We start from the raw sequence: 14254 nt of genomic DNA on the forward strand, positions 1-14254 counted from the left end.
AATATGTCAAAAGGCAATGGCACTTTTCAGGGGATTATCGTTCTCAACATGTATAATTTAATAGCTTGACATGGAAGCGCAAGACGCTCATCATGGGTTTCAACCTCACAATTCAGTTTTTTCATTCAGTAAATACAACAGGGCTACTTTCTCATGCCATAACCCCTCAGTCTTACAATATGACAGGTGGCTCAATGACCTGATAATTCACTTCCCTCATTCACCCTAAAGGTGCATAAGTATTTGTTTCCGGACATATGCTTAGTACTTTGTTTTGGGATGTTCAGCCATGAAAATGTATTGCATTCCATGCCAGTATAAGGAAATCATATATCCCCATTATGCAAGAATAAAGACAGTAATATATATATTTAAATTGTGGGTTGTTAACAGTTGTGCACAGTCAATATCAGATACTTTTTTTTACTGAAGTAACTATAATTTTCTAGTAAGATATTGTTTACTTTTATTGCTTTCAGGGGGTATTCGATTGGAGCAGGGATAAAAGTTCTTTTGAGAGTGGATTCAAGTTATTTACGACACCTCCGGCTTGGTTGGTTACTCCAGCCGAGACGTGTTTGTCACAGTACCCTAGCTTTGAACCAAGTTAGGATCTGATTTTCTTTACAAGCTGTTTTTAATTTTAATCTTTTTCTATGTTTTTCCCAAATCTTTATAAAAAAGAAAAAAGAAAAAATTATTGATCCACTGGTGGCTGAAATCATGTATATCTGCATTTACAGAACCCTGTATACAGTATATTTGAAGAATCATGTAAACATATTTTGTATTGCCCAGGTTGAATCATGTTTGTAATTAATAATTATTGGTTTGAATCATGTTTGTAATTAACAATCATTGGTAGTTGAGCTCCTACTACCAGGTGGAGCCTGTGGATATCTGAAAAACCGGGATATATGAAATATCCAGCTCCGTGTAGCCATGACTACTTCCGGTTTCCGGTCGAAACACTGGTCGAAACGTCTATGTCTGCGGCCTGTCGTCTTTAATAAAGTTTGGAGCTATTTAGAAGTGAGTTGCAAGCTATTTTTTGTTTCTTTGTCACAGTACCCAACAAGTAGTGACAGGCACCATACCCATGGGGGAATTGGCAATAACAAAACTTGGGGCAAAAAAAAAAAAAAACACTGCAGGGCATTCACCTGCTTCCCCCTAAACTCACCTTCATCTCTTCTCATCTTTCTCTCACAACCCATGTCAGTTGTACATCTCGCTAACTACATCTCTTCTCGCCAACTATAAATCGACTCCACTGCGTGCAACAGTTGGAGCACATCTTCCTTATGCCTCATCCCCTATACCTAGAGCTCACTCCAGCTTGGTGAAATATGCCTATGTCATCCAAGGGCGCAGCAGAGCCACTCTTCTTTCATCGACAAGCTGTCTTAACTAGGAAATGTTCCTGCAGGCTTGAACGAAGATAAATGATGGCACAGCAGAAGACCTAGGCTGGGAATGTGATTTATAGATTGCTGATAATGAACTATGTAGTTCATAACTCTGGCAGAGGAGTTCCCTCTTCACTGTTGAGGTTGTTTATTATCACACAGAGAGTACGAGTCTAGCCAATCAATAGTGTTTTTCAAGACAGGTGAAGAGTATTTACTGTATCAAGAGCTTGTAACTTATCTATTTAATATTTGTTCATGTTTATAAAGGTCCCACATTCTTTTCAACAATGTGTCTTTTATGAGATTCTTTGCTTTTTTATTAATATTATTATTCCATATACAGAAGTATTGCATTGCAGCTCAACTTTTCAAGATGGCCATCTTGTGTGTTTGGCCAATACAGTGGACTCATCTTCAGTTGCCCTTCAACAAACACTATGACATTAATTCTTTAACAATCTAGCTCTGCCCAGTATTATAGGTACAGTGCACCCTCCAAATAAAGCATCGGACACCTATTCCCTTTAGTAATGGGGTCATGAATGGGGTCATGGATTCCAAAAGGTGTTGTAAACATGCCACAAGTACGCATACGTGCGTGTGTGTGTGTGTGTGTGTGTGTGTGTGTGTGTGTGTGTGTGTGTGTGTGTGTGTGTGTGTGTGTGTGTGTGTGTGTGTAACTCCAGTGGTCGGCTCCATAGATCAGTGGTTCTCAAACTTTTTCTACAAGCTCACAACATGTCACAAAAATGCCTATTTTCAAAGTGTTTAAACTGATTTTGATGTTATATTAACACATTTAGCTGGGCACCCCTGGAACCCTCAAGGACCCCTAGGTGTCCTTGAGGGGGACCCCACTTTGAGAGCCACTGCCATAGATCATACCAAACTCATTGTTGTTTTTATATAACTTCTTTTCATTTAAATCTCATTTCAATTGTACATAATGCATCAATGCCAGTCTGCCGTTGTAGAATCACTCTCAGATCCAGCAATACATTTTTTATGAGCTTGGAATCTAATGAGTACTGACTGAGTGCAGGGTGATGCTGGTGCAAATCACAGGGAATATTACCAAGGTGTGATGAAGTGCATACAGTATTTTTATTTTTGTTTTATCCAGTGCAGGTTTTGCTGAGCATTCATTCTTACCAGTAGCGCCCTACTTTACGTTTAATTCAGTAGCACACATGGACACTTTCCCAGTACAACAACAGTCTATTCCTAGCTACTGAGCAGGATACCCTAGCGCCCTACTTTACCTTAATTCAGTAGCACACCTGGACACTTTCCCAGTACAACCACTCTATTCCTGGCTACTGAGCCCTAGGTATCCAAGGGTATCCTGGACAATTGTGGGTTAACTGCATCGTTCAAGGGCACCTCAAAGGTACTCAGTGTTTCAGTGATGTCGTGGGGGGGATTTGAACCAGGGACCTTCCAGGCACGTCCTGCAACCATCCATTATGATACGTTGTGTGTGTGTGTGTGTGTGTGTGTGTGTGTGTGTGTGTGTGTGTGTGTGTGTGTGTGCGTGCGTGCGTGCGTGCGTGCGTGCGTGCGTGCGTGCGTGCGCGCGCGTGCGTGCATGCGCGCGCGCACGTGTGTGTGTGAGTGTGTGCACGTGTGGGTGCAGACTCACGAGAGTGTTTTCTCCATCCTGCTGCCTGCGGAGCCAATGATCTCCCCCAGTGTACAGAACATCTGTCCCAGGAAGTCCTAGAGGAAGCAGTGGACATAAAAGCCATACTGTTAAACACGGCGCACACACACACACACACACACACACACACACACACACACACATACAGAAGACCAGAGAACAAGGCACACTGTTAATTAATGGTACACAGAGATACAGTATCCTTCACACATACAGAAGAACCAGACAGAACAAAGGCACAAAAAAACCATTAAGACCTGAGGCCGATTCTACAAACGCCTTCTAAATATAGTCAGGGGCGTCACAAGGGGGGGGGGGGGGGGGGGAAGTGGGACTGAGTTACTAGGGCCCAAGGTGGAGGGGCCTTAATTAGTTTATACTTTAGCTATTGAAAAATAGCAGATCTACAAGCTCACAGAGCGGCTGCCAGCTTGTAGTACTGCTATTTTTGAAAAGTCGTGAAAATGTGTGCAAATCTTTGAATATACTCTATGTATTTTTTAAGCGAACATTTGTAACTGACATTTTGCTTCCCTGGAACTAAATATTTTGAGACGGGGGTCCGTGGCCAAACACATCATTTTGAGGGTTCTTTACATGAAAAAGTTTGAGCACCACTGACATATAGAAACATAGTTTTTTTCAAAAAACCTTAGAAGGATTTGAAATATTGAAAGACTTTGACAAATAAATAAATAAATAAATCTAAAATAGCAAATCTATATCTGCTATCTTTCAGAAGTTAAAGCACAAAATAATGTGTATAATGCGTTCCCAGTCTAAATGGGTTAAACCCCCTCCCCCTATGAAGAACATTCCCGGTCCCGGGGGCCCACAGTGAATCCTTGTACCAAGGGCCCAGAATTTGGTGCGACACCCCTGAATATAGTTCTCAAACCATTTTGTGCCAGGACCCCCAAAATGATTTTCTGAATTTTTTTTATGTTGCTATTTATAATTTCTATAGCTAAAATGACACAGAAGCTTTCCCGGTTTTGAAGGGGTCAATTCAATTAAATTCAATGGTAACATGGGTTGACATGGTACACAGGTGCAGAGTTCTTCACAGATACAGAAGACTCAGGGAACAAGGCACACGTTTTAAAGCTGCAATTTGTTCGTTATTTTAAATATCGTAGCGATCTGAGCTGGGATCAAACCTGGCTCGCCAACTCACCAGTTGATGCTAAGAGAGCTAGGTCGCTCAGAGGTGCTAGTTACACTTCTGTGTGGTCGCTTACACAATGTTAAAGCTGTTATGACACGCAAAAAATAGATACATCTCTTTGGCTATTATTGTTGATAAACAATAATAGCGCCGTAAAAATGGCAGCAGCCGTGTAGCCTCGCAACAGCCAGACTCTCCCAGGGGAGAGTCTGGGAGTTCTCCATAGACAACGCATTACACGATGACGTAGTTACTCACTTTCACTGACAGGTCCAGTCAGTAGTCATCAGCGCATCAAAACATCGTCGGGAGAACATCAAATACGTCTTTTCCAGACAGAAATTCCAAAGGTGCAAATTGTTTTTTTTTTCTTTTTTTGCGATTTGTGAACTCGCGTCGGACATGGGGTCCGCCATGTTTGTTTACAAAATGCGAGAGCTGTAGCAGCCACTCGACCAATCAGGAGCGGTGTGAGGCGGGTCGCTCCAAATGCAGCCATTTGATTGGAAATTGAGAACCTAAGTTCTCATAAAGAATTGACAATGTAACTGTGCCTGTGCCTGTACTGTATTGTTACAATGGCTATAAACTTCTATTCTATTCTATTCTTGATGATGTCACTCACTGTACTTATATGTCGGCCGGACTAAGCACAAACTCTAGTCGGACAAAAGAAGATTGTTTTTGCGCATGCAAAGTAGTCTGAAATGCTGATCTGTGTGTGCCAGTGTGTTGCCAAGTCTGAAGCGACTTTTGGCTTGTTTTCCTGTAAAGTCGCTATAAATATTCATAGTTGTGGTGGGTTGCTTGATTTCAAGATTTCAAGCTCTACACCGCACCGCAGAATCGGTGCGGTGTAGAGCTACAGTATACCTTTAATACAATATAATAACTAGCACATCTGCAGTGGTTGGAGGTAGGGCTGTCACGATATGACATTTTACATGACGATTAATTGTCACTCAAATAATTGTCGATTAACGATGTAATTGTGTTTGTGGCTTTTATGCTTTGAAGTTACACATGGCAGATATGACACAAAACCTAAATACACAAAAACATTACTGACATATTTGACAACTTACTACTTAAAAAATAACATTGATAGTGGAAATAGCCGATCTACAAGCTCACAACGCGTCGCAGCTATTTCCACTATTTCTGACATTTTTCAACATTCACGATTATGACGATTATGACAAAATAATTGCGATAATGTCAAATAATCACGATTAGACGATTATGCAATAATTGTGACAGCCCTAGTTGGAGGTGGTCTCTCTACTCTTCCATTATGAAATGTAGACCATGGTGTTGGGTAGGGCGGACACCTACTGGTTGACAAGTAGTACTGTCTGAAGCTCATAATAATATCTCCTCTGGCCAAGCAGGGAATGTTCAAATCACATTCTGGCAGAGCATTGTCTCATGAGATTTGTCTGTACTCCATTCTCCTTTCAACATTCATTATCTCTCAAAAATTAAGAAAAGGAATGGAATAGCGTGCCTGTTCTCTACTTCCATTTTTAAAAGGCTCTGGAAATCCAGCACAGTCTGTGCTGAATCCTTGCCAGATGGTCCATTATTTCTTGAGTGTTTCGACAATCAAATTAATTTAATTCTCCCCTCAAAGTCAAGTTAATTACAGACACTAAGATCACCCACTGAGCGTGTTTACGCAGTGCTAAGAGCAGGCTGCTAACGCTGCTAATGTCTGAGAGATAAAAAGACAGGAAAGTACAAAAGAAGTGAGAATGTCACGATAAACTGGCATACAGTACCTTCTTCTCATCCAAATTGTCCGTCAGCAAAGAAAGACAGAAACAAAAAAACATGTCCATGTTAAACAACTTGTTTTGTCACATAATATATAGCTAATTACCAGTAAGACTCCCTAATCGGGAGATAAGCGACCGTTGGTCGCTTATCTCCACAAATATCACAACCTCCACCTCTCACGTCATACGGGCAGCCATAGTTACACCTGGAATGTTGAATCTCCATATATGGAGATAACCTACGCATCACACAAAGTCTGACCTCACCAGCCCATACTTGGGCATGGACGACTTATATCTCCATATACGGAGATGACCATATATGGAGATATATGGTCTAGAAACAAGCCCTAGAAACAAGCCCTATATAAAGGGGCAATTCTCACCAGGGAAGAGAGCATTCCTCGACTCAGACCTTATCGCCAGGATCAACTAAGCTTATAGCTTATCATCACATCCAACCATCTTAAGATACTCAGCTAGTGGGGAATGCTCTCTTCCCTGGTGAGAATTGCCCCTTTATATAGGGCTTGTTTGTTTGTTTGTTTATTGTATGACATCACGCCACATCATCAGCTGTGGACTCTGTGATGTCATCGTATCTCCATATATGGCCATCTCCGTATATGGAGATATAAGTCGTCCATGCCCAAGTATGGGCTGGTGAGGTCAGACTTTGTGTGATGCGTAGGTTATCTCCATATATGGAGATTCAACATTCCAGGTGTAACTATGGCTGCCCGTATGACGTGAGAGGTGGAGGTTGTGGATTGGCAGGCAAGGAGTGTGTGTGCAAAGTTTGGCATGTCTTGGGGCAACGGTGGCGGAGATATGAGTTGGGGAAAAGTGTGACATGACGGACAGACTGACTGACTGACAGACAGCCGGTGGAGGTTTTGGTAGTAAATGCGACCTGACGGTCGCAATTACACAGCTTGGTTGAATGCTTGATTCTGATTGGTCGAGCGCTGAAATCAGCGGTGAATTATAGGCGTATAATGACTGATCCACTCTATAATGCACCGCTGCCTAATCAATGGCTCAGAGCACCTGCTGCATTCAGGCTGTGCTGCATGAATTTAGTGCCGTATCCAACATGTCAGCCATGTAAACAAACACAAAGCATCATTTACAACTAAACATTGCTGTCAATATTGTTTTTAAAAACATTTGAGGCGAGAAATAGACGACGCGGTATCAGAAAATGGATTCTATTTAATCAGCACTTCCTTGTTTTACAAGGCGACCTGTGTTGTGCTGGGGGAGGCCCAGCACAACACTTGTAGAACACTTTCAGCTGTCTGTAAAAAAGGAAATACTTTGTTTTGTTTTTAGTTTCGAGTCAAATTATTAATTTTATTGTGTAGCCGATGTAATAAGTGCTATAACGTCTTGCTGCTTGGTTATTATGGGTTATCAGTCTGTCGTATCCATATGAACCCATAATGACCGCGCAGCAAGACGTTATCGCATACTTATTTAGCACATAAACATACAAGTACCAGTATCAGAAATCAGCTGATGTACTGTAGCTGTAAAAAGCATGCTCAGAGCTGATAAGTATGGCTTTTAAAATCAATAATATAATCAGCTATTCACAACTTCCTTTTAGACCAAATCAGGAGTCTATTAATTTCTGACTTCTAAATTTTTATCCCACGATTTTGTAACCCATTTTTCACACAGTGCCAATGCCTAAGCTGTAATCCTGGGCCCTACCTTCCCTCTGCCAACCTGGGGAGAGCCCCGAACTGAGCTCATGCTTCCTTCAGTATATGAGGGGGGGGGGACACGTTATTCCAACCAGTTCCTTTCCCGTCCATCAGGCACCCCAGCTTGCCAGGGGGAGGCATTATTGAGACCAGGATTACAGCATGTTTTTGTGAGGGTATCTACCCTAGGGAACACAGGGAGAACATGCAAACTCCACACAGAAAGGGCCTTTTGTCAACCCCACCTAGGGTATGGGTGCTGATGATGCGGATGACGCGGAGGAGCTTACATGTTTAGAGAGGTTGCAGCTTCTTGTGTCAACATTGTACCTGAAAGACAGGAAAATATAATAGCATTGACTGCAATTCGTTCACGTAATGTACATAGTAGACTAAATGGGATAACAGAGCACCAGCTAAACCATCTCAACTGCAATCTCACTTGACAGAAAGCATCAAAGCACACTGAAAACCTCTTGAGAATACACAAGATAAACATATTTGCTAAATAAATAATAATAAATTGTGCACAGTACATTTCTTCAGATGGAAGAATCAAGAATGAAAAAAACAAAATGAAATGAATGAATCTGGAGCAGAGAAGTAGTAGCACCCTTCTTCAAGGCTTCTGTCTCTCCCTGAGACAAAGCTTTCTGTTCATGTTCGACAAAGGAAATCCACTTGCGTGATGAATAACATTACACAGTTACAGTGTATCCTTCAGCTATTTCACAGCTCACCACCTCTCTCTCTATTCTTCTCTCCCTTCCCCGTTCAAGTCTTTTTGAAGTCGACATATTAACGGAGGCTGGCAGTGCCCACACTGCTTAAGAGAAACAGCCTTCGCCTCACCTGCCTCTTGATCCATTAGGAAACCACATTGACCTGATGGAGAGAAAAGTATATGCCTGTTGGCCTCACCGAAGACCTGATTGATTGACTGATTGATTTATCGCATCAAGTTGCAATTACTGTGAGCTTGTAGATTCGCAATTTATACAATACCAATTTTACTTATACAATACTCAGGCACGGTGCAAGTTGGAATGGTGCAAGTGGAAAATGTATGTCCCACCCAATTATAGTACAACACCCACCTAACTGTTATACCTGTTGTACCTGTTGTACCAATCTGTCTGTGTCCCTTTTATGACCATATATGGAAATCTCTAATGTTTATTTTTAAGCTAACAGCTCCTGAATCTGGCTTTACCTGTATGTATGACATGTCCGTCCCACACTTGGCTCATTGGCCAAGCTTCACAGGGCGCTTAATGACATGAACTCATAAAAGGCACCGCTCATTTCACACTGTGTGTGATTATTCATAAACCTTTTCGAAAATGAAAAAAATAATATATATATATATATATATTAAAAAAATAAGAAAATAATAAAACAAAATAAATGATTATAGTTCCTTTTTTGCATCCGGTGTGAATGCACCTTTAAGGATAGCAATGTTGGTGAGTTTAAACCACCTTGGTTGAGTTGAATGTAAGGAGCAGCACAGCATCTGGGGTACACTGGGTAGGGCTTTTAGACTGGAGACCTTCTCCCCTAGCCCCCTCCCTATAGCCTCACAGTTCTGTTGATGGACAGGGGAGTTCTGCATGGTCAGGAGAGAGAGTGGGACACCATGGCAAGCGTGACAGAACTGACAACTGTGTGACGGACAGACCTGGTCTGCCTCACTACCTCCAGCATGTGGGGTCAGCTGTGGGGGGGGGGGGGGGGGATGGGTGTGCAAGAGTCTCAAGATGAAAGACTTCTCATCAACAAAATGTTTGGGTTACTTTACATAATTTATGTGCTTCTTTGAGATACCATTGCATAATTTTTTTTTCTTTTTCTTTAGCGAAGAGTTCACATACTGTACTTCCCAAAATGAAAATGAATAAGAAATAAGAAAGAAGATGAGACATGAGTCCACACACTGCAAACTGATCCTTTAAGGCCCATTTATTACCACAGTTTTGCAGTATTGTTGCGACCGTCAGGTCGCACTTACTATCAAAACCTCCACAAACTGTGAGTCAGTCAGTCAGTCAGTCAGTCCGGCCGTCCGTCCGTCCGTCCGTCAGTCTGTCTGTCACACGTCACACGTCACACTATTGCCCTGCTCATATCTCCGCAACCGTTGCCCCGATCCATGCCAAATTTTGCACACACACTCCTTGCCTGCCAAACTACAACCTCCAACCCCCGGAGCTCCAGGGACCCCCAGGTACCTGGGGGACCCCCAGATGTAAAGAATTACCAAATGTGCAAAAATGACCAAATGACCACCCCAACGGGGCTGCTCACGGGGAATTCCCGGGGACCACCGACTCCTGGTGCTCCAGAACGGATGCCAAAGTGGTGGCGCCCCCAGTGGAGGACCCCCTCCACTGCAGCTCACATAAAATGCCGTAACTCGGGCTAGGAGCGTCCGGGAGAGCCGGGGCCAGTATCTATTCGTCCGCCAAGGCAACGCGGAGACCCCACCCCTCATTTCTCACATGGCCCTCTTCTAGCGCCACCATGAGGCCGATTCTTGCAAAACACATTTTTGGACACTGCTCCTACAGATTTTGCCCTAAAATCACACAAATCGGTACACACTATGTCTACACTCATGTCATCAACATGGATCTGTCCCATATAGCGCCACCATCAGGCCGATTTTTTCAAACACATTTTTGGACACTGCTCCTACAGATTTTGCCCTAAAATCACACAAATCAGTACACAGTATGTCTACACCCATCTCATCAATATGGATGTCCCATATAGCGCCACCATCAGGCTGATTTTTTTAACCACATTTTTGGACACTGCTCCTACACATTTTGCCCTAAAATCACGCTGCGACCTGGCGGTCGCTTATCTCCCGATTAGGGAGTCTTACTGGTTGGTCCTTACTGTACATACAGTATCAGTAGCATGACGAATAAACAATACAAAACATGCTTGTATTTCGCATCAAACTATTCATATCGTTGATGGCTCATTCATATAGGTTGATGCTTCGATTTGCGGTGAAAAATCAACCTTGTTTGAAAAAATAAATGATGATGCTTTATCACTGCATAATATTGACGTTGTGTGTGGCTGTACATTTGAAACACAAACAACACTTAAAAAAATGGGACCATATTAATCACACAAAACAAATGTTTCCTGTTGTAAAGACATGCTTGGTCCATGATCCATGTTTTATATCAAACAGGAATGACAGAGAAGTACTTCTGTTTGAGCAGTGCACTGTGCACAGATACCGGTAGGTCACCATGATGTGGACTCAAATCAAATCACCCAAAAATAAATGTTGAAACCACATTACTTCAGAGATAGAATTTAGAAGAAAAATAGCTATAGTGTGAAATAAAATAAAAATAGAAAGGTCATGAAAGAAGCATCAGGTCTGACAAACATGATTTATTTTACTCGTTACTTTTCGCTGAATCTAATCACTTTCCCATAAGACAAGGCTAAGCTGCTATAGGTAATAATAAATATGGGTGTAGCACAGTTTGTCTAAGAAAGGTGACAGATGGCAAGACTAATAAGACAATGCAAAGCAACACAATAAGCACCTCTAGGAACCTATTTCGCAAGAAAGGGGATCCATCATTTCATTACTCTTGCTTTTAGCTGAATTTTTAAATCCCTGTGCTGCTATTGAAGTCTGCACTGTTCTGAAAATGTTTTTTATGGTAGATTACTGATGTTTTAAATGTTCTTCAATGTTTCATGTTTTTATTTTTTATTTGTTCTCCTTTATTGTAATCATGTGTATTTTTTCTGTTAAGTTTTATTATTATTATTATCTACAGTAGTACAACAGTAAACATTACATCACTGTGCTAATACAATCTAATATAAGGGAGCCGTTTGCAGTGTGCAGTCATTTTTCTCACACATAGTAAGGGGATTTTATAAGATATTTGACCAATCTGCGAAGTAAATCGTTACCAAGAAATTTCTTCACAAATGTGTTTCTAAAGGTGTGTAATAATATGTACTAAAAGGTTGAAATTCAACTCCCGGGGGAAACCTTATAAAAAACTGATTTGTGTTTGTGTCCCATTAATTTACTATACAGGAAAAAATACAAAAAATAAATCTGCTTTAAGTAGCATGTGAGGGGTCAAACTAGGGGTTTTTCATGATGCTGAATCCATTGCAAGCATTTGTTTTGCATTAAAATCGGACCCACAAAACTATGGTTTAGTGATGAATCATCACTTTTCACCGTTTTGTGGGGGCCATTTGTCGCCCATGGAATGTTTTTCGTGCAAAACAAATGCTTGCAATGGATTCAGCATCATGAAAAACTCCTAGTTTGATGCCTCACATGTTACTTAAAGCAGATTTATTTTTTGTATTTTTTCCTTTATAGTAAAGTTAATGGGACACAAACACAGATAAATGTTTTTATGAGGTTTCCCCCGGGAGTTGAATTTCAACCTTTTAATACATATTATTACACACCTTTAGAAACACATTGGTGAAGAAATTTCTTGGTAACGATTTACTTCGCAGATTTTCTCATGTTCCCCTTACTAACAGTATTCCTTTATACTAAAGGTTGAAGCTCTACAAAAGCTAGATTTCCATGCCACTGCTGTTTTGGGGTTTCTGGTTTTCACTGTTCACAGTATGGTCGAGTATCAGGTTGTAGAGTAGGAGTTTAGAGAGGGTAATGAAAGTGGAAAGTGGTACTATCACCGGCTGTAGCACCGCAGAATAGAGCTCTCTGCCATTTCAAACAGTATTATAGAAGTCACTCCAGAACCCCCACACATACGTTCATTACTCTCCTTCTATCGCTCTACTTTTCTCTCCTCTCCCTTTCTCCGTTTCGATTGAAATCTCCCGGAGGCGTCAATTGGGTATGGCAGGGTATGGCAGCTGCCATACCTTGGCTACAGGGAACAAAAAAATGTACTTCTTAAAATAAATTCATCAAGCTAAGGTATGGCAACATGACTGGTGTCTTGCACGCGCACCTTCGCTCACGTGCAAGACACCAGTCATATTGCCATACCTTAGCTTTTTCTGAACTGACACCACTGAAATCCCACCCCCAATGAAAGCTTTGTACACAAATCCTCTTCACCGTCTATGTAAAATTGCTCTAAGGCTGTCTTGGGTGGTATCAAATGATATTACCACACAGTGGGATAAGCCTGTGAGTGATGGCCAAATGAGATTTCAGTGTGGGGGAGTGATAGACTTGCTCGAAAATCTAATGACCTTCAATTACATGGTGGGCGACAAGAAAAGGCAGAGCTTTTATATTTGAGAGAAAGGTGGCTGGGATTCTAAAAAGAAAAACTTTAGAAAGTAATACGATTATTGTTTCATGTGACAGGAGTTGGCCATGGGGTGAACGTGGCCAATTTATACTCCGTAAAAGGGTGATGCAGTATTGAATTAACTCATACTCCGCGATCCCCGTAGAAACCGTAGATTTCCCGCTGTACCGCGGTGCCATGCCCGTAGTTCCCGGAAGTTTAATTAGCTTTAATCATTATGAAAGGATTAAAAGTATTATCGCTGATTTTCGCTGATTCTGGCTCTTTAGGCCCGCCCCCCTAACTGTATCCGGTCATTTCCGGTCTGGACCGGATCTAGCTTTCCGTATCCGGTCTGAGCCTGGGCCATAGTCCCGCCTCCGTTGGTTTACATTGTAACAGAAGAGAAAGCTACTCAGCGATGGAACACTCGTTTTTCAATCGGATTTTTGCGTTTGGAAACTTTGATCCAGTCTCTACACGCCTGGATTATGATCCCCGCACATATCGTGCCTTTTGTGCGCGAACGTGTCCACTTGTTACCATAACGCGGATAAGCAGGGATACAGCGTGGCAACGGATATGTCTATTTCAATGGGGGTTTTTTTATTCGAAAGCTTGTCACCGAGTCTACACATCTACTAGATGAGTCGCGCACAGATTGTGCACGATGCGTGCGCGTGCCCACGTTAAAAGGTAAGGACAATTTGGCAGCTGCTTACTACAGCTATGTTTAAAATGGCAGCAAAATTGTTAAGCTGGGCCATTCACACTGAGCACTATAAAAGTATAGTTTAAAAAAAAAGTCAAGTGGACTGCAGTGTTCACACCAACTATTACAAAAAATACAGTGGTGAACGATATACTTATCTTATAGTTATCTTTTTTATGATTAGTACTTTATTTGTTTTTCAATTTAACAACCACAGACAAATACAAAACACGACAAGAAATAAAATCAAAGACAAACCAACACAAACATAAAATAAGAAGTACAAGCGCACAGGAGCATTACGAACCACCATAGTCAAACCAACGTGGTACTGAACACGTTTTCCAGTAGGTATTTCTCACTCATGAGAGGGGAACGCCTCACAGTCCCGATACATGAAGGAGATAGTGTCCCCATTTCAGCTCATAGAAGTCCATCCTGTTAAAGGAGTAGTTCGCCCCCAAAATGACTTTTTTTCTATTGATTACTCACAAAAAAAGTCATTTTGGGGGTGAACTACTCCTTTA

At 41.6% G+C, this 14254-nt stretch overlaps 1 protein-coding gene across 1 annotated transcript in view; it reads right to left on the reverse strand.

The window, feature by feature from the left end:
- Nucleotides 1–14254, reverse strand: part of LOC308287194 (copine-9-like) — a gene marked incomplete at both ends in the record, with an annotated part of 140297 nt that overhangs the window by 83604 nt on the left and 42439 nt on the right. The window contains 2 exon segments of the mRNA XM_080728312.1: nt 3055–3131; nt 8024–8063. Coding sequence (XP_080584438.1) covers nt 3055–3131; nt 8024–8063 — 117 coding nt within the window.

The sequence above is a fragment of the Nannobrachium achirus genome (genome assembly GCF_963921795.1).
Source record: "Nannobrachium achirus genome assembly, chromosome: 6".
Taxonomy (NCBI): domain Eukaryota; kingdom Metazoa; phylum Chordata; class Actinopteri; order Myctophiformes; family Myctophidae; genus Nannobrachium; species Nannobrachium achirus.